This window comes from Rhamphochromis sp. 'chilingali' (genome assembly GCF_963969265.1).
Source record: "Rhamphochromis sp. 'chilingali' genome assembly, chromosome: 8".
In the NCBI taxonomy this organism is placed as follows: Eukaryota; Metazoa; Chordata; class Actinopteri; order Cichliformes; family Cichlidae; genus Rhamphochromis; species Rhamphochromis sp. 'chilingali'.
In genome coordinates this window covers 85652-110740 of record NC_137935.1, presented here as the reverse complement: position 1 = coordinate 110740, position 25089 = coordinate 85652, and the positions used below count along the sequence as shown (strand labels likewise).

At 45.2% G+C, this 25089-nt stretch overlaps 1 protein-coding gene across 2 annotated transcripts in view; it reads right to left on the bottom strand.

The window, feature by feature from the left end:
* The window catches only part of nyap2a (neuronal tyrosine-phosphorylated phosphoinositide-3-kinase adaptor 2a), an 81591-nt gene that overhangs the window by 14034 nt on the left and 42468 nt on the right, over positions 1-25089 (bottom strand). For both annotated transcript variants that reach the window (XM_080889981.1, XM_080889982.1), the window contains exon 6: positions 15779-15892. In XM_080889981.1, the coding sequence (XP_080746107.1) occupies positions 15779-15892 (114 nt within the window). The remainder of the gene's footprint in view (positions 1-15778; positions 15893-25089) is intronic.

Genomic DNA, 25089 nt, shown 5'->3' with positions numbered 1-25089 from the left:
TGTTCCCATTTACATTTGATGGCAGCTACTGAAGAACATTGTAAGTGGGAGATTAGATTGTACGAGGCTGATATTGGAGGTTGGACTGACCATTACAACATAATCTACCGGATTGTCTGGAGGTTTTTAGGGGAATTGTGCTGTCATAGTCTGCATGTAGTGTCTGACATGTAAAAAATGAAAAAAACTGAGATGTAGCAATGGCAAATTTAGTGGATATTTGAGAAAAACTTGCAAATTGTCCTTCTAAATCCAAGTCAGCAAAAGATTTTAGACCCTTTCTGTGCCAGATGTGAAAAGCGTTATCTGTCATTGAAGGAACAAATAGGTGGTTTGCTGCAATTGGGCGTTGAAGTGAGAAAGCCTGGTAGGGCTGGGCCATATTATACTGTTCACGGTAATATCTGTACAATGTTAGGCCATGATAAGAAAATGAAATATCGCGATAGAATATGGGTAAAACGTGCATGCGCAGTGCCTTTGTTTTCATACGCACATGGCCGAAAAAGCATGGCGGCAATGGAGAATGAGAAGGGAGAAAGCGGATCATTGAGTGAAACGGATGAACCAGAATTGGTTTGTAAAAATGCTGCAACTTCAGTGATGTGGAACTGGTTTGGTGTTTGTCTGTCAGATACCCACCAAAGCACAATTTTTTTTGTAGAACATGCAAGTGGGCCGTCGTATTGCCATATTTGTCGGACTAAGGTGCTCGTAAATCTGGGAGTAATCTGGGTCCTAAAGTAAGTAAGTAAGTAAGTAAGTAAGTAAGTGAAATTTATTTATATAGCACATTTCACAGATAAAAATCACAAAGTGCTTTACAATAAGATCAGACATACAAGTTAAAATTAATTAAAAGCCCGTTTGTATAAAAATGTCTTCAGCTGCTTTTTAAAGGAGTCAGTAGAGTCTAGACAGCGTAAAGACAACGGCAGAGAGTTCCACAGCCTCGGTGCCTGAAAAGCCTGATCCCCACGTGTTTTAAACCTAGTACGTGGGACCACCAGTAGTCTCTGACTTGAAGACCTAAGTGCTCGGGATGAAACATGAGGTTTCAGCAGGTCAGAGATATACTGGGGAGCTTCACCGTGCAGAGCTCTAAAAGTTACAACTAAAATTTTAAAATGAACCCTAAAATTTACAGGCAACCAATGAAGAGAAGCCAAAACTGGAGTAATGTGTGACCTCTTGTTTGTACCAGTTAAAAGTCTTGCCGCTGCATTCTGTACAGACTGAAGGCGATCCAGAGCTGATTTGTTGAGACACCTAAAAAGATCGTTACAATAATCCAAACGAGAAGAGATAAAAGCATGAGTAATCATCTCAAGTTCTGCCTTTGACACCAGTAGCCTGAGTTTAGAAATGTTTCTTAGATGATAAAAACAGTTCCGGACAAGTTGTTTAGAGTGTTTCTCAAGAGACATCGAACTGTCAAATATAACACCTAAGTTTCTGAGACTCGACTGAAATGAAGGGTCTAAAAAACTGATATGCTGCCTAATTTCTGAGAGCATGTGATCAGGTGCAATAATCAAAGTTTCTGTTTTATCTGCATTTATTTAAAACATCAGTGATTGTTCCGATCCCTAAGAACACCCGCCCAGCCAGCCTAAATGATTATCGCCCAGTGGCCCTAACATCTGTAGTGATGAAATGTTTTGAGAGGCTCATGAAACCCTTTATTAGTTCTTTCCTCCCTCCCAACTTGGACTCATTGCAGTTTGCATACCGGACAAATAGATCCACTGGAGATGCTGTAGCACAGGTCCTGCACACCACACTGAGCCATCTAGATGAGGGACGTGGGAACTATGTGAGAATGCTGTTTATAGACTACAGCTCAGCGTTCAACACCATAGTGCCCCACATCCTTACGGATAAGCTCCGGGATCTGGGATTCAGCACATCCTTGTGCAGGTGGATTCACAGCTTTTTGACTGCGAGACCACAGTCGGTGAGAATAGGGGATGTGTACTCTCATACCCTTTCACTGAACATAGGGGCCCCCCAGGGATGTGTGCTTAGCCCTCTTCTTTATTCCCTCTACACCGCGGACTGCACGGCCAGATACCCCACTAACTCCATTGTGAAGTTCGCTGACGACACAGTGGTGGTAGGACTCATCTCCGGGAATGACGAGAGGGCCTACCGAAGCGAGGTGGACGGATTAGCAAAGTGGTGTGTGGCAAACCACCTCTCCATGAATATCAGCAAAACAAAGGAGATGGTGATTGATTTTAGGAGACAGAGAGGCGAGAAAACTCACACCCCAATTCAGATCAATGGAAACCCTGTGGAGAAAGTCTCTAATTTTAAATACCTCGGTGTTTATATCAACGAGGACCTTAATTGGAACACACATACGGACTTCCTCATCAGCAAAGGCAGACAGCGCCTCTATCATCTGAGGCGTTTAAAGAGGTTTAAGATCTCCAAGAACATCCAGAGGAGATTCTACACTGGTGTCATTGAGAGCATCCTGTGTAATAACATCACGGTGTGGTACGGGAACTGCACAGTACAGCAACAGAAAGCCCTGCAGAGGGTCGTGCGCACAGCTGAACGCACTATGGGAACATCTTTACCAACACTGCAGGACATCTACGCTGAAAGGTGCAGATCCCGGGCCATCAGGATCACTAACGACTCCAGCCATCCCGCTTACAAACTGTTCAGGCCACTGAGGTCAGGGAAACGCCTCTGTAGCCTGAAAACAAGAACTGAAAGGTTCAGGAGGAGTTTTTACCCACAAACAGTGAGACTCCTCAATCAAAACACAAATCGGACAACATGATGGACAATTCCATACACAGTATATAATTTTCCTTTGAGTTTTATCCTTATTTTTATTTGTATTTTATCATTTACATCTGTATTTATGTAAATACGTACACTATAGCTCTTAACTATTACAGCGTAATATTTTGCACGATGTTATACATTTTTATACTTTTATATAGATATTTTTTTATTATAAGTTTAGTAAGATGCACAGTCGGGGGGGGGGGGGGGGGGAGTACTTTTTAGCCGGAAAAAACATTTCACTGTGTGTTGTACTAGTTATAACTACATGTGACAAATAAATAAAGAATTGAATTGAATTTATCTGAAGGAAACTGTCATTTAACCATTGTTTGATTTCTGACAGACAATTATTTAAATAAGACAATTTATACAACTCAGAAGCTTTGAAAGAACAGTACAACTGAATGTCATCAGCATAGAGATGATAAGAAATATTATTGTAACGTCTGATAATGTGGCCTAGAGGGAGTATATACAGCAAAAAGAGAATAGGACCTAAAACAGATCCTTGAGGTACCCCAGAAGACAGAACTGATGTTTCCGACAGCACATGATTTATACAGACAGTAAAGGATCTCTCAGATAGATATGACATAAACCATTTTAAAACAACGCCAGTAATCCCAAACAAGTCCTTCAGCCTATTTATCATGATGCTGTGATCAACAGTATCTGTCATGGTCCTGTGGCCATGACTCAGTGACTTTGTGTTTATGTTCTTTATTGTTATTACTTTCATTATTATTCTTGGGCTGTTTTGGGATGGTTTGTGTTTGGGATTTTAGATACTGGGTTCTGGGTTTGTGCTCCCTCTATTGGTCCCTGGTGTTAGTGTTCCCCTGTCTCGTCAGGTTAATCAGGTCCAGCTGTTTTCCCCACCTGTGTGTGATTTCCCAGTGTCTCTCTGTGTACTTATAGTGTGTGTTTTCCTCTGCTCCTCGTCGCGTCGTCTGTGTTTATACCCTGTGAAATCCCCTGCGTGCTCTCCCTGCTGTTCTCCCTTCATGTTCAGGTTTGCCACTCCTTTGTGTAGTTTATCCCAGTTTAGTTCGTCCTTAGTTCAGTTTTGCCATCTCCACTTTATGTTGGTATTATCAATAAATCACCCTCACATCTGAATAAGTGCTGCATTTTGAGTCCTCCTTCCACTCTTCACACGGCCGCTGCCCCGAACCGTGACAGTACGACGCGACCACAACATGGACCCAGCAGCGCTTAATCCGTCCAGGGAGCTACGTGAGACTCTCATCGATGCCACACAGGAGCTCATCGACCTGTGGCTGGAAAACCCGGGTGGCACGTCTCAGCGCGCTATAGAGAGGCGGCTACAGCGTCTGGTGACCGGTCTCCCATGGCTTCTGGGCTCGCTTTGTTCGTGGGAGCGGGAGTTTCTTCTTTTGGACCTCGGGCTTCACCCCCCGTCTGCTTTTACTTTCGAGCAGCCCGAGGCGGTGAGCGAGCGAGATGCTCCGGCTTCCCCAGTTTCCGGGACTCTGTTTTCTGGGGCTATTCAGAGCGGGATGGGAGACTGTACGGGTCGCTTACCCACCTTCGTGGTAACAGATCCTTCGCAAGTGGGCGTGTACAAACCCTCTGTAAAACCGAGAGACTGTTTCTCTGCCGCCCCTTCTGAGCCAGGACTTTATCGCCATTCTCCGGCTCAGTTCTGTGTCCAGCCACAAGCCTCCCAGTCTGTAGCTCAACCGCTAGCCTCCCCAAGGACACAATTACCTGTTCTGCCGCCGCTCCAGTTAGCCACTCAGCCACCACCACCGCTTGCATCACCGCAACCCGTAGTTCAGTTAATGGCTGAGTCACAATTTTCACACTGCTTTTCCACCGCTGTTTCTGAGCAGGGAGACAAACTGTTTCACTACGGACCTGTTCCTCAAAAGCTGGCAACATTAGAGACTGTTGCTCACTCCGGGGCTTCCTCAGAGGCTGGGTTACTGCCCTCAGCTTACTCTGGACCCCTGGAGGCCAAGATGCCAGCTGTGAACTGCACCGGGCTGTCACTGCCTGAGCAGGGTCAGTGCTCTGCGCAGCTGCAGCCCTCTGTATGTGTGCCAGAGGCCCACGTGCCTGCTGGTTTTGTTTCGTGTGTGCCAGAGGCCCACGTGCCCGCTGGTTCTGTGGCTGTTTTTGCTGGGGGGCCCGAGGAGCCCGTCCAGCCTCCTGCTTCGCCTGCTGGGGGGCCCGAGGAGCCCGTCCAGCCTCCTGTTTCGCCTGCTGGGGGGCCCGAGGAGCCCGTCCGGCCTCATGCCACACCGGCTGCCACGTCGGCTGGGGGGCCCGAGGAGCCCGTCCGGCCTCCTGTGGCTGCTTCTCCACCTGTGGCTGCTTCTCCACCTGCGGCTGCAGCGCCGCCTCCTGCAGTACCACCACCGGCAGTGCTACCGCCTGCTACGGCCACACCTCAGCCTGAGGACGCATCCTCACCTGGCCCGGCTTCATCCTCGCCTGGTCCAGCTTCAGTTTCATCCTCACCTGGCCCGGCTTCATCCTCGCCTGGTCCAGCTTCAGTTTCATCCTCGCCTGGCCCGGCTTCATCCACGCCTGGCCCGGCTTCAGCTTCATCCACGCCTGGCCTGGCTTCAGCTTCATCCTCGCCTGGCCCGGCTTCAGCTTCATCCTCGCCCGGCCCGGCTTCAGCTTCATCCTCGCCTGGCCCGGCTTCAGCTTCATCCTCGCCCGGCCCGGCTTCAGCTTCATCCTCGCCCGGTCCAGCTTCAACCTCGCCCGGTCCAGCTTCATCCTCGCCTGGTCCAGCTTCAGCTTCTGCTTCAGCCTCGCCCGGCCCGGCTTCGGCTACAGCTTCGTCCTCGCCCGGCCCAGCTTCACCCTCGTCTGGTCCAGCCTTCGTGTCTGCATCCTCGTCTGGTCCAGCCTTCGTGTCTGCATCTTCGTCTGGTCCAGCCTTCGTGTCTGCATCCTCGTCTGGTCCAGCCTTCGTGTCTGCATCCTCGTCTGGTCCAGCCTTCGTGTCTGCATCTTCGTCTGGTCCAGCCTTCGTGTCTGCATCTTCGCCTGCAGCAGCGTCTTCAGCATCCGCATCGTCGCCTGCAGCAGCGTCTTCAGCATCTTCGCCTGCTGCGGCCCCGGCTTCCGTACCTTCAGCCTCGCCTGGCCCAGCCTCGTTTGGGTCTGGAGCTAAACGGCTGTTTTCTAGACCGCTGGCTAGGCTACTGGCCGGTCGCCGTCGCCTGACTGGCCACCGTTGCCTTCCGCACGGCCGGCCCCCGGACCACCATCACCTGAGCGGCCGCCGTTGCCTTCCGCACGGCCGGCCCCCGGACCGCCATCGCCTGAGCGGCCGCCGTTGCCTTCCGCACGGCCGGCCCCCGGACCCTCTTCGCCTGAGCGGCCGCCGTTGCCTTCCGCACGGCCGGCCCCCGGACCCTCTTCGCCTGAGCGGCCGCCGTTGCCTTCCGCACGGCCGGCCCCCGGACCCTCTTCGCCTGAGTGGCTGCCGTTGGCTTCCGCACGGCCGGCCCCCGGACCCTCTTCGCCTGAGTGGCTGCCGTTGCCTTCCGCACGGCCGGCCTCCTGAACCTTTTGTGCGCCTCTGCGGCCTTCTTCGTGGCCGGCCGCCTGAACTGTGCTTCGGACTCTGCTCCCCTGTGAGTTTTGTGAACGTTTGTTTGGGACTCTGGGGCCTTCGTTTTGGTCATGGCCCGGTCCCTCCGTCCTGGGCCCCCTGCCACCCGCCCGGGTCTGGTGGTGTGTTTCTGTGGCTGTCAGGGGCCAGCCCTTGAGGGGGGGGGGGTACTGTCATGGTCCTGCGGCCATGACTCAGTGACTTTGTGTTTATGTTCTTTATTGTTATTACTTTCATTATTATTCTTGGGCTGTTTTGGGATGGTTTGTGTTTGGGATTTTAGGCACTGGGTTCTGGGTTTGTGCTCCCTCTATTGGTCCCTGGTGTTAGTGTTCCCCTGTCACGTCAGGTTAATCAGGTCCAGCTGTTTCCCCCACCTGTGTGTGATTTCCCAGTGTCTCTCTGTGTACTTATAGTGTGTGTTTTCCTCTGCTCCTCGTCGCGTCGTCTGTATTCATACCTTGTGAAATCCCCTGCGTGCTCTCCCTGCTGTTCTCCCTTCATGTTCAGGTTTGCCACTCCTTTGTGTAGTTTATCCCAGTTTAGTTCGTCCTTAGTTCATATAGATATTTTTTTATTATAAGTTTAGTAAGATGCACAGTCGGGGGGGGGGGGGGGGGGGAGTACTTTTTAGCCGGAAAAAACATTTCACTGTGTGTTGTACTAGTTATAACTACATGTGACAAATAAGTAAAGAATTGAATTGAATTTATCTGAAGGAAACTGTCATTTAACCATTGTTTGATTTCTGACAGACAATTATTTAAATAAGACAATTTATACAACTCAGAAGCTTTGAAAGAACAGTACAACTGAATGTCATCAGCATAGAGATGATAAGAAATATTATTGTAACGTCTGATAATGTGGCCTAGAGGGAGTATATACAGCAAAAAGAGAATAGGACCTAAAACAGATCCTTGAGGTACCCCAGAAGACAGAACTGATATTTCCGACAGCACATGATTTATACAGACAGTAAAGGATCTCTCAGATAGATATGACATAAACCATTTTAAAACAACGCCAGTAATCCCAAACAAGTCCTTCAGCCTATTTATCATGATGCTGTGATCAACAGTATCTGTCATGGTCCTGTGGCCATGACTCAGTGACTTTGTGTTTATGTTCTTTATTGTTATTACTTTCATTATTATTCTTGGGCTGTTTTGGGATGGTTTGTGTTTGGGATTTTAGATACTGGGTTCTGGGTTTGTGCTCCCTCTATTGGTCCCTGGTGTTAGTGTTCCCCTGTCTCGTCAGGTTAATCAGGTCCAGCTGTTTCCCCCACCTGTGTGTGATTTCCCAGTGTCTCTCTGTGTACTTATAGTGTGTGTTTTCCTCTGCTCCTCGTCGCGTCGTCTGTGTTTATACCCTGTGAAATCCCCTGCGTGCTCTCCCTGCTGTTCTCCCTTCATGTTCAGGTTTGCCACTCCTTTGTGTAGTTTATCCCAGTTTAGTTCGTCCTTAGTTCAGTTTTGCCATCTCCACTTTATGTTGGTATTATCAATAAATCACACTCACATCTGAATAAGTGCTGCATTTTGAGTCCTCCTTCCACTCTTCACACGGCCGCTGCCCCGAACCGTGACAGTATCAAAAGCAGAGCTGAGATCCAACATAACCAGAACAGTGTACTCTCCAGAGTCTGCTGCCATCAGAATGTCACTAGACACTTTAAGCAAAGCGGTTTCAGTGGAGTGCAATTTGCGGAAACCAGACTGGAAAATGTCCAGAACATTGTTCTTTTCCAAAAAGTTGTTAAGTTGTTCTGCAACTGTTTTTTCCAAGATCTTTGACACCAATGGTAGTTTTGATATTGGCCTGTAACTGCTTGGAAGAGATGGATCCAAATTTGGTTTCTTTAACATTGGTTCAACAATAGCTTGTTTAAAATAGCTAGGAACTGAGCCAGTATAAAGAGAAGTATTAATTATTTCCAGAATACAGGGGCAAATAGAATCAAACACACTAATGAAAAATGGAGGAAGTACATCAAGGTGGCTTGAAGTCAGTTTCATTCGACCAAGCAGAGCACTGATGTCCTGTAAGGTAACAGGAGTAAAAGAGGACCAGGTATCAGAGGTAAGCAACGTGTCAGTGTGATACTGAGAGGATGATGGAGAAATATTAGACCTGACAGCAGCGACCTTATTAACAAAATAGTTTAAAAAGTCATTACAATCAGATTTAGTATAGACTGGTACATGAGGAATATCAGGAGAGACAATGTTTTTAATTGTATCAAACAATACTCTGGGATTTTTCTTTTTTGAAGCTATTAGATTAGCAAAATATTCCGTTCTGGCATCCGCCCGCTTCTGGTCCCAAAGTCAAACGAACACTGCAGCATCACTGAGAGTGAAAAACTGTCTAAATTCTTTCATCTTTAATAAAACGATCAGCATTGCTGCTTTACCAGGTGTAACTATGAAGTTTAACATCCAGGCATCCATGAAAACAGAATTTATTACATTTAACGGAGTTATAAGTTAGCGGAAGTTAGCGGAAGTTAGCGGAAGTTAGCTCGCTAGTTTCCACCTAAACATGATATAGCATGTTCTGACTGAGAGATTTCAGAAAAAATTCAAACGTACAGCTCTGCTATCACTTCCAACATAAATGAAGCCAGAAAACTAAACAGCAGTGACGTTTGTAGGGTTACTGAAGTTGGGCTAGCTGGTATATAATGATGTGCTATGTGATCGCTAGCTACACAGCTATGTTAGCATAACATAAACAGTGAAGCTGGAGGATGAATGCTAACACTTTTCCACTCGCTAAAAGTTAACGTGAAGGTTCCTGATGGTTAGAGACAAATGCAATCGCATGGCAGGATGCTGTAAACGGACCAAACTTCAGTCAGGAGAACAACTGAGATAATCCATCCACAATACAAGGTTAGTCATTCATATACTGCAACAACACAGGAATAGAGCAACTTTGATAGAATACAGCATTAATGAATGAATGGTACAGAAGTGGAAGAAGCAAGAAGAATGAGTTGAATAAGGTTTGATAAGGTTATCTGACTACTTTGTTTCGCTTAATGTTTCTTATAATCCTGTGCACCGAAAAATACGTATTTGACTTTTTTGGCCAGAGGGGCCGATGGCGCAATATGGCAGCTTCGCCTCTGTCAGTCTGCCCCAGGGCAGCTGTGGCTACAACTGTAGCTTGCCTTCACCAGTGTATGAATGTGAGAGCGAATGAATAGTGGTATTGTAAAGCGCTTTGAGGGGTCCCGAAAAGCGCTATATAAATGCAATCCATTATTGTTATTATTATTATTATTTTTATTTGGCACACTGCAGTTTAATGTTGCAAAGCACCTCTTTTTAACTTCAGTGGATATTATACATGGTTATGCTCAGCAAGGAATTTGCATTTGCACAGTTAAATTTTTATATAACTTTAATGCACATAAAAAACAGCTGCTTGTTTAAGTGAAAATAAATGGGTTTTTTGCACTAGTAAAGTTGTGGAGTTGTATTTTGTCTCACATCAATTATATTGTCAGTTATATCGTTATCGCAAATTTTCAAATATATATATCGTGATAAATATTTTTGGCCATATTGCCCTGCTCTAAAGCTCGGAGGCCAAGACTCTTCCTAAACTGAGTCCAGATTCTAAGACTGCTGGACTACTCTATGATTGCTAGGCTAGAGTAAAGGCAGGGCCAGAGGGAGCGATGAGCCCAAAGTTGTGGGTAGAGAAATTTTCCTGCTCGAATAAGACTCCATGGTGACCCAAAGTGGTGATGATAGGTCAAGGTGGTACTCTCTCACATACAGCATACACCAAAATAGTCAGAGTAGCGACAGTTAGTTACCCCTTATGCCGTGGGACTAGCGTAAAGCAGTTTAATCCAGGAGCCCATTCCAAACCTTTCTAAAGTAAAAAACAAATACTACCACTCCACCCTATCAAATGCTTTTTCTGCATCCATAGCAATAAAGCATTCAGCCACAACATGGTTGGGGGTATAGATAATATTAAAAAGTTGCTGTATGTTAAAGAAGGAATGTTGATTTTTAATAAGGCCAGTTTGGTCGGGAGAAATTGTAGCAATTTCTTCCAGCCTGTGTGCCAGTAGCTTAGACAGAATTTTAACATCTGTGTTTAACAGAGATATAGGTCTATAAGAAGCACAGTCAGTTGGGTCCTTGTCCTTGTAACACTGTTATACAGGCCTGGTAACATGATGAAGGAAGTGCCCCAAAGTCAAGCAATTCTGCGAAAACTTGGCAAAGGAAGGGAGCCAAATTGTCTGAGAATTTTTTTATTATTAAAGTGTGTAGAAAATCCATCAGAGCCTGGAGATTTCCTGGATTGCATGGATGCTATTGCCACCTGAATTTCCTGTTTTTTTAATGGGGGCTTCCAGAAAAATGGGGGCTTCTGGAGGAAGCGAAGGCATATCGATGGAGTCAAAGAAGTCATGCAAATCTTTTACATCTACTGTAGATTCTGACGTAAATAATTTAGAGTAAAATGAAGAGAAAATGTCATTAATCGCCTTCTGATCTGTAGTCATCACTCCATTGTCCGCCCTCACTCCTGTTATGATTTGTTTAGCTCTCATGCCGCACAGTCGATTAGCCAAAAGCTTACAAGTCTTTCCACCATGTTCGTAAAATTCACTCTTGTTCCTTCTTCTTTGGCTCTCAGCGAAGGCGGTCGCACTTTTCTCCTCTTCTCTCCCTTATCTTCCCTGCTTAGCTCCTCATGTCCTTGTCTTGTCTCATGTTTTTTATTACTTTCCCTGGAACAGTCTCTCACAGTCTGTTCTTTAAAACCTAAAAGAGAATTATGGATTTGATCAACTGGTCTCTGAATGCTATTGACACCCTTTAACGAGAAGTCTGGGCTCGGGAGAGCCCGAGTGCCCTGGAGGGACTTTCCCTGCCGGATACACGATGGACGGGTGGCAGAGGGTCGTGTGCCTGGCGGGACTGTTGATCGAGGACGCTGAAGATATGTACCTATTCGGAACCATGATAACAGGGTTCTTGCTGATCGGAGCTGGCTTGGCCCTGGCTTATCGGAGAATTAAGACAGCGGAACCGGCTGTTCAAATCCCCACAAGGCTGCCCGCTGGGATTGGAACGACAGGTGCGACTTCTCAGAAAGGGCTCACTGAAGGCAGCATGGTTAAGAGCTTGGAGGCGCTTACGACTGCAGTGAATGCTCAGAATAACACCTTTGAGCGTATGTATGTTGGATTACATCAGGAAAGAATCAACTCAGAACAACATCTCTGGGTGGAGCTGGATTACATCTTGGATCAGTTGGCTGCGGTCCTGAGGTCTCAGAATCTGCTATGTGAGCAAAAAGAGTGACAAGACCACAGAATCAACGGCTAATAACATCACGGAGAAACTCGCAGCTATTAACGGGAGATTGAGAGACCAGTGTCAGAGTGTTAAAAACAGCTTGAAATTCTCACGAGTTGTTTGCAAAAGAAAAATTACCATCATAATGCGGCTACCCCTTCGGCGCCAGCTGTGGGCTCAAGGCTGGAGCTGAACAAAACTCCCTGATAACGACTGTGTTGAGTCTGTTCCTTCCCATTCCATGCAAGGCCACCTGGGTTGGCTGGAAGACTGTTTACTTAGCCTGGCAGGGCGAAGGACACAGTCTTGTTACACCCCAGCCCAGGGAAAACTGGCGTGCAACATAAGGAAAATAAAAATAAGGAAAAATGCCCCCCCACTCCCTGCTCTTAAGGAGGACGAACCAACAAAAAACAGCTACCACGGATTTCACAACAGCCAGTCAGTTTATTGAGTCCCAAAAGGTAGCAAGCATCAGGGTGAGCATGGCCAAAACAACAAACAAAAACTCTAGAAATGAAATGCAGCTGGCTTACCTTCACAGAAAACCCCAAACGAAAATTATAGGTGTCTTACCTGCCTCCCTAACCAAAAACAGGAGAAAAGGTTCCCAAAGAAAAATGGCTTCTCACCCCTACAGCTACCGAGTAAAAACAGTATCGACAACTATTTACATCTATATACAACAAACTATTTACAACACAGGGGGAGATCACGACCCATGACAAACTGAAACACAGGGCTTAAATACATAGAGGGAACAATCAGGGAATGGACAACAGGAGGGAAACACAGCTGGGGCAAATCAGAACTAACGAGACAAGGAAGCGTAACCTGAACACACTGAGATAAGACAGACCTTCAAAGTAAAACAGGAAACACATAACAGTCACGCCTAAAACAAAACACTGACAACATTGAATTGTAACAGTCTCAGCTGAACTATGGACACGCACACACATACACTTACACTGATAAGCACGCACTCATCCCCCTCCCTTTCCAAACGCCTTCGATGCTTGTTTCCTGTGGGGGAACACGGCGGGTCTGTGTGCCACGCTGGAATGGTAGCGCTGTGCAGGGCGGCTGCTGTGTTCGCTTCGGATTACTCCTCACCCCCCACCCAATCCTGTGGCTTGTCATGTCTTTCACAATGTTGTGCTGTGGACATTTATGTGCCCTGCATGTGGCGAATAAAGCTTTGATTGATTGATTGATTGATAATCAGACATCCTTCCACTTGCTGAGTTGAAAGTAGGGTGAGTTTGGTTTGTAAGCTCAGGCGTTCTTTGTACAGCGCCGGTCATGGTGATTGACCGTACTGCCTGTTGATGCTCATAATCTGGTCTGAAATAAGCCTCTGCTCCCATTGTGCACACTGTCTTTGAGATGCTGCCAATTAAATTATTTCTCCTCTCAGGAACGCCTTTAAAGCCTCCCATACCGTCCTGTTTGGCATACCAGGTGTTCCATTCTCACTAAGTAACGTTTTAATTTTACAAGAAATATTAAAGACAAATTGTTCATCTGTGAGCAACAATGGATCCAACCTGCAGATCTTTCTCACAAACTTACAGCCCAAAAACAACAACAACAAAAAAACATGAAAACCAACCCCACCCGAGAAATAAAATACAATAACATGCCACAACGTAAAGGGAACTAAAACAATACCAACCACCAATATTACCTCAGCAGGTTGCATTGAACAGCAACTGCCTAAGCCCCTGCTCGCTTCCCATACTAGCTAAGTACTCCCCCGTACCACTACCACGTACGCCTTGTACCTGCACCATTAAACGTTAACCCCTAAACTTAAAGCAGGGCCCATATTTAAAGGTGATGAAGAAGAGAAACAAAACACAACAAGACCAAAGCAACCACACAACAAACAAGTTTTCCTTAAAATGAACAGCAAAGAACACAATACTATACTAACGGCACGGCTGTACAGTATCAGTCAGATCGAGGGTGCTGCGCAGACCAGTCTGACCTATTATACTGGTGATTTAAGGTGAGTGCACTGACCGGCTACAATAGCCACCTCAGGATGGAGAGCGTTGGTCTTCCTCAAAGGATTAAATAAAGTGGGTAGCCTCATCAACTGACTCCGGTTGACGGTTATTTCCATCTGGAAGAGTAATCCGAAGTATGGCGGGGAAGAATAGGGAAGGTTGGAGGCCTCTCCTATACAACTCGGCCATAACATCCTTATACTGGGCTCGCTGATTTTCGAAGTCTGCGTTGTAGTCCATTTAGAACTGGAGCTTGTGTCCACAGTACTCAGTTTGCTGTGGACCCAGATCCACTGATTCCGGCAAACCCACCAGACGAATGTTTGGCCCTCTGCTTCTGCTCTCCAAGTCAGAAAGTTTAGTTTTGAAAAGTTTGTTCTCCCCCTCTCTCCCCCTTCACATTTAGTCCATCTTGTCCAGCTTACCATTAATTACATCAAGATGTAGGCTTAACATCTGCAGCTATGGCTGTTCTGTGCTGTTCAAGCAAGGCGACAAGCGCCGGGTTCAGGGCAGCACTAGCGCCACTCTCAGCAGCAGTTTTCTTCTCAGTTTGTCTTCTTACCTTGGACATCTTTTAAGTGTCATACTTATTAAAGGCTCCCAAACATACATGTCTAACAGCAAAGTGGGGATCAGGAAGTAAAATAATAAGAGTTAAGCAGGTGCTAGTAGCTGACACACCTTACCCCACTGCCAGAAAAATGAAATCCCCATAAGTAGTTGTCAATGCAGTGGAAACTCTCCTGAGTCATGGCTCGTGTTGGTAGCTCTCCACAAAACAGCATGTCTTCATGTAAACTGCTGTCCCAGCAATAATGTACAAAAGCCAGAAACAATGCACCATTCGTGACCAGTGTTGTTCAAATTACTAAAAAAAAATGTAATTAGTCACTTATTACTTCTCCAAAAAACCAATCCTGTTACATTACTGATTACTTATTTTCAAATGTAATTAGTAACTTATTACTCAGTTACTTTTTAAAAACATGATACACAACCTGAATATGTAATGTAAAGCAACAGACCTTTCAGCCCAATTCTATTTTTTTCTCCATAATCCATCATATCAAACTGAATCTAATGAAAAAGTCTCTTCATAAACTTGTTTCATTAGTTTTAATCTTTTAACTTTATGCATCAAGCAAAATGAAATTATATGCAACAGTCTTTGACTTGAAGAAATTCTTTAACATTTAAACTTATTTTTTGCATATTCCAGCATATAAAATAAAATGTTTTGTGTTTACACTCTTTCAAATAGATGCAAGTAAAACACAGTCGAAAATAAATTAAATCAAAGATTCAGCAGCACTTCTATAGTCACCTGTTTAGCAGGAGTGGGGCGGGTGGAGGTTTGCCCACAGCAGTCATGTCAGTGGGGGCATCTGGGGGTTTCTCTGTGAGTGTCACATTCCCGTGGCAGCCCGCTCGCTGCACGCTCAGATTTGAAATTTAATTTTTCGCTGTAGAAAGAAGTTTTCTTCCCATGCAGAGTGCACTGCAGACGCTAATGTTTCTGTCACTTTTTACAGAATCAAACTCAAAGTAATGTGAGTACTTCCAAGCTTTAATCACTGCATGGTTGTACTCTCTCCATCGCTCTATATTTTCCAATGTCACTTTTATCTTCATTTTTGTGTTTTGAGAACTTCTCCATATCTTTTAATAACTCCAAATGACAGGCAGAGTGTCTTCTTCTGCTTGCTTATTGAGGCTGATTAAACAACTCCCACCAAGTGGGCTTCATCCACTACTTTCAGGAACAAGCTGCACATACAAAATCTATCACACTGAAAACATGCTGCACATAAAAATATCAGCGCAAACACGGTCCTTCAGCTGATTTTACCTGTCTTGAAGTTTCTGTAAATGGCAGCATGAAGTTGGAGTGCTACAACTGTAAAAAACATCTCTCTCTCTCAAGACACACTGACACAATGTTCAGCAGACCTTTCTCTTCTCTTCATAGTTAAACTCCTTAAACATGAAGTCAGTGATGTTGCTTTCTGACTCACCTCCTCCTCCTGTCAGCATCATGGTGGGACTGACAGATGACCTCCCCATCCTGCTGGAAACCGGACTCGACTGTCCATCTCTGTCTTTACTGTCATGTCTGGACTTGCCATCTCCTACAGAGGCACAACAACATCAACTCAGTAAGTCCTGAAGAGTCAGTCAAAGTAAACTTTATCGTCATCTCTGCCATATACAGTACAGTATACAGGGAGTGCAGAATTATTAGGCAAGTTGTATTTTTGAGGAATAATTTTATTATTGAACAACAACCATGTTCTCAATGAACCCAAAAAACTCATTAATATCAAAGCTGAATGTTTTTGGAAGTAGTTTTTAGTTTGTTTTTAGTTTGAGCTATTTTAGGGGGATATCTCTGTGTGCAGGTGACTATTACTGTGCATAATTATTAGGCAACTTAACAAAAAACAAATATATACCCATTTCAATGATTTATTTTTACCAGTGAAACCAATATAACATCTCCACATTCACAAATATACATTTCTGACATTCAAAAACAAAACAAAAACAAATCAGCGACCAATATAGCCACCTTTCTTTGCAAGGACACTCAAAAGCCTGCCATCCATGGATTCTGTCAGTGTTTTGATCTGTTCACCATCAACATTGCGTGCAGCAGCAACCACAGCCTCCCAGACACTGTTCAGAGAGGTGTACTGTTTTCCCTCCTTGTAAATCTCACATTTGATGATGGACCACAGGTTCTCAATGGGGTTCAGATCAGGTGAACAAGGAGGCCATGTCATTAGTTTTTCTTCTTTTATACCCTTTCTTGCCAGCCACGCTGTGGAGTACTTGGACGCGTGTGATGGAGCATTGTCCTGCATGAAAATCATGTTTTTCTTGAAGGATGCAGACTTCTTCCTGTACCACTGCTTGAAGAAGGTGTCTTCCAGAAACTGGCAGTAGGACTGGGAGTTGAGCTTGACTCCATCCTCAACCCGAAAAGGCCCCACAAGCTCATCTTTGATGATACCAGCCCAAACCAGTACTCCACCTCCACCTTGCTGGCATCTGAGTGGGACTGGAGCTCTCTGCCCTTTACCAATCCAGCCACGGGCCCATCCATCTGGCCCATCAAGACTCACTCTCATGTCATCAGTCCATAAAACCTTAGAAAAACCAGTCTTGAGATATTTCTTGGCCCAGTCTTGACGTTTCAGCTTGTGTGTCTTGTTCAGTGGTGGTCGTCTTTCAGCCTTTCTTACCTTGGCCATGTCTCTGAGTATTGCACACCTTGTGCTTTTGGCCACTCCAGTGATGTTGCAGCTCTGAAATATGGCCAAACTGGTGGCAAGTGGCATCTTGGCAGCTGCACGCTTGACTTTTCTCAGTTCATGGGCAGTTATTTTGCGCCTTGGTTTTTCCACACGCTTCTTGCGACCCTGTTGACTATTTTGAATGAAACGCTTGATTGTTCGATGATCACGCTTCAGAAGCTTTGCAATTTTGAGACTGCTGCATCCCTCTGCCAGATATCTCACTATTTTTGACTTTTCTGAGCCTGTCAAGTCCTTCTTTTGACCCATTTTGCCAAAGGAAAGGACGTTGCCTAATAATTATGCACACCTGATATAGGGTGTTGATGTCATTAGACCACACCCCTTCTCATTACAGAGATGCACATCACCTAATATGCTTAATTGGTAGTAGGCTTTCGAGCCTATACAGCTTGGAGTAAGACAACATGCATGAAGAGGATGATGTGGACAAAATACTCATTTGTTTAATAATTCTGCACTCCCTGTATAGAGAGACGAGATGATGAGGCTCCAGTTCATTCAGTGCAAAATAACAACAATAAATATAGGAAGAGTAAGACATAAATATGCACTTCAAGACTAAGGTAAGGGGAGATATACACTTTGCAGTTGTATGTTGTTTGTTGGTATTTGTCTACAGCAGCAAAAGAAGCTGCAGAGGAAGTAAAGAAACACTCAGTTCCTGTGACATCAGACCTTGACCCATTAAACCTATTATCAAACCAAACCATGCAGCTTATCAATTTGCAGTCCACTTCTTCTTATACACAATATACTATGCAATATATTCCACCCCTGCCTAAAGACAGTCATATTTATTCTGCCAATGAACATTCAGATAGTTGCTGTGAAAGATGAGTGCATCTGACCTGCTCTTTCGTTTATGGCATGTAGTCTGTTTTATCTCAAGAAATAACTCTGTGATCTTTTTGTTGTCCATGTTAAGACGTACTTTCACCATAGCAGACCCACGTCCATCTTTACAAAGGAGTTGAGTGTCAGAGCACTTGGAATCTCTGAGCACCACATTTCAAATGTCCCAGAGGTGTAAGTTAAAGGGGGACGGAGCGACTGCAGGTGCAGTGTCTGTGGTGCTTCAGCATCTGGATAGCGGTATAGAAGAGGAGCAAGCATAAAGGGAGTAACTTTTTTTTAAGTGTCAGGTAATTTCAAATGCTATGTTTTTATGAGTTTAACAAATATCTGCAAACACACAAACTGTTTGTGTGCAGTCTTTGCAGTGAGTTGCTAGCTAAAGATATAGCTGCTGCATTTCCAGGAAGAGAAAAAAATGAGAGCTAACTCAGAAATGATAGTAAAGCTAAGAGCTTTTCAGGGGCATTAGATGAACTGTAATTTAAAAATTAAATGTAATTGTCTTGATGCTCAATTATCCAAGTGAGGAACTCCCACAGAGTTGATTCTGTTCATCTGGACGTTTCAGTAGGAGAAACGGTTCATCAGGATCAGGTGACTGCAGGTTCAAACCTTATAAACAGGACATTTGTACAATGACTGAAACTAGCACCACTTACTGAACAATGGGCTTGGAGGTCTGTTCTGCCTTGAGTTTAGTGCCCCCTACTGGGCCTTGTAAATTGTTGTTAATGTGCATGCACTTTGACCAAGAACAAGAAGTCAGCCATGTTAGTTGGGGTAAATGGCCTGTAGTTATATAGCGCTTTACTAGTCCCTAAGGACTTTACATATCCAGTCATCCACCCATTCACACACTGGTGATGGCAAGCTACATTGTAGCCACAGCCACCCTGGGGCGCACTGACAGAGGCGAGGCTGCCGGACACTGGCGCCACCGGGCCCTCTGACCACCACCAGTAGGCAACGGGTGAAGTGTCTTGCCCAAGGACACAACGACCGAGACTGTCCGAGCCGGGGCTCGAACCGGCAACCTTCCGATTACAAGGCGAACTCCCAACTCTTGAGCCACGATCGCCCCGATAGACTCCATGCGACGATGTGTTGCACTGCATGAGGCAAATGGTGGTCACACCAGATACTGACCGGTTCTGGGTCCCCAGACCCCCAATAGCGCAAAAAACTGCACATTCCAGGGTGGCCTTTTGTTGTGGGCAGTCTGAGGTACACCTGTGCACTACTCATGATGTCAGATCAGCATCCTGATGTGGCACACCTGTGAGGTGGGATGGATTATCTCAATATAGCAGATGTGCCCACTACCACACATTTGGACTGATTTGTGACCACTGTTTGGGAGGGATGGTTATATTGTGTATCTGGAATGAATTTTAGGTCTCTACGTCCATCCCATGGGGAATGGGAGCAAAAACAAAAGTGTTGCGTTTATATTTTTGTTCAGTGTAAGTTGAAGGGTTCCTGTAATTGTCTGCTGCAATCCTCTTTCTTGTTTATGCCTTCAAAAGCATTGTCTTTTCACTGTGATGCAATGGTGTATGGTAGTGCAATGTAAAATAAGTCACCTGGAGCTTGGATGCTATATCCTGACTCCCGTATCCTTTTGAATGGAGTTTGGTTGGCTGCTGAATTGTGTACATACGCACATATGCACACACACAAGGAGAGCAGTACAGTGAAAAGACGAATACCCAGATGGCTAAACTATACTATTGCAGCAGATTGCAGAGAACATGGACAAAAAATGTAGGAGAAGCCCTTCTGTCACGGCAGGGTGCGCCGGATTGGTTTGACTTCAGGACCCAGATGCAGATGCAGAGAGAAAGGCGTTGCAGGAGACGTGACGTGTTTTTAACCAAAAGCGAGCTTTATTTAGCTGGCTGCAGACAAAACATGAAACTAAGAAAACAAAGAGGAATGTGAACACTGTGTAACTAAAAGACTATGAAACTCAGTGAAAAAACTATGAAGAAACCATGAACACTGAGTAACTATCAAACACAGTGAAGACAAAAACCTATGACACTCTATGACTGAGAGATGACAGACAACACGACGCTGAACACAGGAATATGAAATGCCGTAAGGGACATTATTGCTGAAACGCTCTCACACACACTACTGAAATTTTAGCTCTCACACACACTACTGAAATTTTAGCTCTCACACACACTACTGAAACGCTCTCACACACACACTACTGAAACGCTCTCACACACACTACTGAAATGCTCTCACACACACTACTGAAAAGCTCTCACACACACAACTGAAACGCTCTCTCACACACTACTGAAACGCTCTCACACACACACTACTGAAACGCTCTCACACACACTACTGAAACGCTCTCACACACATTACTGAAATTTTAGCTCTCACACACACAACTGAAACGCTCTCACACACACTACTGAAAAGCTCTCACACACACTACTGAAACGCTCTCACACACACACAACTGAAACTCTCTCACACACACTACTGAAACGCTCTCACACACACACTACTGAAACGCTCTCACACACACAACTGAAACGCTCTCACACACACACAACTGAAACTCTCTCACACACACTACTGAAACGCTCTCACACACACACAACTGAAACTCTCACACACACACTACTGAAACGCTCTCACACACACACTACTGAAACGCTCTCACACACACACTACTGAAACGCTCTCACACACACTACTGAAACGCTCTCACACACACAACTGAAAAGCTCTCACACACACAACTGAAACGCTCTCACACACACTACTGAAAAGCTCTCACACACACTACTGAAACGCTCTCACACACACACAACTGAAACGCTCTCACACACACTACTGAAAAGCTCTCACACACACTACTGAAACGCTCTCACACACACTACTGAAATGCTCTCACACACACACAACTGAAACGCTCTCACACACACAACTGAAACGCTCTCACACACACTACTGAAATGCTCTCATACACACTACTGAAAAGCTCTCACACACACTACTGAAACGCTCTCACACACACACAACTGAAACGCTCTCACACACACAACTGAAATGCTCTCACACACACACTACTGAAACGCTCTCACACACACAACTGAAAAGCTCTAACACACACAACTGAAACGCTCTCACACACACACTACTGAAACGCTCTCACACACACTACTGAAACGCTCTCACACACACACAACTGAAACGCTCTCACACACACAACTGAAACGCTCTCACACACACACTACTGAAACGCTCTCACACACACTACTGAAACGCTCTCACACACACACTACTGAAACGCTCTCACACACACACAACTGAAACGCTCTCACACACACTACTGAAAAGCTCTCACACACACAACTGAAACGCTCTCACACACACTACTGAAACGCTCTCACACACACTACTGAAATGCTCTCACACACACACAACTGAAACGCTCTCACACACACACAACTGAAACGCTCTCACACACACTACTGAAAAGCTCTCACACACACTACTGAAACGCTCTCACACACACACTACTGAAACGCTCTCACACACACAACTGAAACGCTCTCACACACACTACTGAAATGCTCTCACACACACTACTGAAACGCTCTCACACACACTACTGAAATGCTCTCACACACACAACTGAAACGCTCTCACACACACAACTGAAACTCTCACACACACAACTGAAACGCTCTCACACACACTACTGAAACGCTCTTACACACACTACTGAAATGCTCTCACACACACACAACTGAAACGCTCTTACACACACTACTGAAATGCTCTCACACACACACAACTGAAACGCTCTTACACACACTACTGAAATGCTCTCACACACACACAACTGAAACGCTCTCACACACACTACTGAAACTCTCTCACACACACAACTGAAACGCTCTCACACACACTACTGAAACTCTCTGACACACACTACTGAAACTCTCTGACACACACAACTGAAACTCTCTCACACACACTACTGAAACTCTCTCACACACACAACTGAAACGCTCTCACACACACACAACTGAAACGCTCTCACACACACTACTGAAACTCTCTGACACACACTACTGAAACTCTCTCACACACACTACTGAAACTCTCACACACACAACTGAAATGCGCTCACACACACAACTGAAATGCTCTCACACACAACTGAAACGCTCTCACACACACACAACTGAAACGCTCTCACACACACTACTGAAACGCTCTCACACACACTACTGAAATGCTCTCACACACACTACTGAAATGCTCTCACACACACAACTGAAACGCTCTCACACACACACTACTGAAATGCTCTCACACACACTACTGAAACGCTCTCACACACACTACTGAAATGCTCTCACACACACTACTGAAATGCTCTCACACACACACAACTGAAACTCTCTCACACACACACAACTGAAACTCTCTCACACACACATAACTGAAACGCTCTCACACACACTACTGAAATGCTCTCACACACACTACTGAAATGCTCTCACACACACACAACTGAAACTCTCTCACACATACACAACTGAAACGCTCTCACACACACACAACTGAAACTCTCTCACACACACTACTGAAACGCTCTCACACACACAACTGAAACGCTCTCACACACACACAACTGAAACTCTCTCACACACACTACTGAAACGCTCTCACACACACACAACTGAAACGCTCTCACACACACTACTGAAACTCTCTGACACACACTACTGAAACTCTCTGACACACACAACTGAAACTCTCTCACACACACTACTGAAACTCTCTCACACACACAACTGAAACGCTCTCACACACACACAACTGAAACGCTCTCACACACACTACTGAAATGCTCTCTCACACACACAACTGAAACGCTCTCACACACAACTGAAATGCTCTCACACACACTACTGAAATGCTCTCTCACACACACAACTGAAACGCTCTCACACACACAACTGAAACGCTCTCACACACACTACTGAAACGCTCTCACACACACTACTGAAACGCTCTCACACACACTACTGAAATGCTCTCACACACACTACTGAAATGCTCTCACACACACTACTGAAACGCTCTCACACACACACAACTGAAACGCTCTCACACACACTACTGAAACGCTCTCACACACACAACTGAAACTCTCTCACACACACAACTGAAACTCTCTCACACACACTACTGAAATGCTCTCACACACACACAACTGAAACGCTCTCACACACACAACTAAAATGCTCTCACACACACTACTGAAACGCTCTCACACACACAACTGAAACGCTCTCACACACACAACTGAAACGCTCTCACACACACACAACTGAAACGCTCTCACACACACACTACTGAAATGCTCTCACACACACTACTGAAACGCTCTCACACACACTACTGAAATGCTCTCACACACACACAACTGAAACGCTCTCACACACACAACTAAAATGCTCTCACACACACTACTGAAACGCTCTCACACACACAACTGAAACGCTCTCACACACACTACTGAAACGCTCTCACACACACAACTGAAACGCTCTCACACACACAACTGAAACGCTCTCACACACACTACTGAAATGCTCTCACACACACAACTGAAACTCTCACACACTACTGAAACGCTCTCACACACAACTGAAACTCTCTCACACACACTACTGAAACGCTCTCACACACAACTGAAACTCTCTCACACACACTACTGAAACTCTCTCACACACACTACTGAAATGCTCTCACACACACAACTGAAACGCTCTCACACACACAACTGAAACTCTCACACACACAACTGAAACGCTCTCACACACACTACTGAAATGCTCTCACACACACAACTGAAACGCTCTCACACACTCTACTGAAATGCTCTCACACACACAACTGAAATGCTCTCACACACACACTACTGAAACGCTCTCACACACACACAACTGAAACGCTCTCACACACACTACTGAAATGCTCTCACACACACAACTGAAACGCTCTCACACACACTACTGAAACTCTCTCACACACACTACTGAAATGCTCTCACACACACAACTGAAACGCTCTCACACACACTACTGAAATGCTCTCACACACACACAACTGAAACTCTCTCACACACAACTGAAACGCTCTCACACACACACAACTGAAACTCTCTCACACACACTACTGAAACGCTCTCACACACACACAACTGAAACTCTCTCACACACACAACTGAAACGCTCTCACACACACTACTGAAAAGCTCTCACACACTACTGAAACGCTCTCACACACACAATTGAAATGCTCTCACACACAACTGAAACTCTCTCACACACACTACTGAAACGCTCTCACACACACAACTGAAATGCTCTCACACACACACAACTGAAACTCTCTCACACACACTACTGAAACTCTCTCACACACACTACTGAAATGCTCTCACACACACAACTGAAATGCTCTCACACACACACAACTGAAACTCTCTCACACACACTACTGAAACTCTCTCACACACACTACTGAAATGCTCTCACACACACAACTGAAACGCTCTCACACACACTACTGAAATGCTCTCACACACACACAACTGAAACTCTCTCACACACAACTGAAACGCTCTCACACACACTACTGAAACGCTCTCACACACACACAACTGAAACTCTCTCACACACACTACTGAAACGCTCTCACACACACACAACTGAAACTCTCTCACACACACAACTGAAACGCTCTCACACACACTACTGAAAAGCTCTCACACACTACTGAAACGCTCTCACACACACAATTGAAATGCTCTCACACACAACTGAAACTCTCTCACACACACTACTGAAACGCTCTCACACACACTACTGAAACTCTCTCACACACACAATTGAAATGCTCTCACACACAACTGAAACTCTCTCACACACACTACTGAAACGCTCTCACACACACAACTGAAACGCTCTCACACACACACAACTGAAACGCTCTCACACACACTACTGAAATGCTCTCACACACACAACTGAAACGCTCTCACACACACACAACTGAAACGCTCTCACACACACACAACTGAAATGCTCTCACACACACAA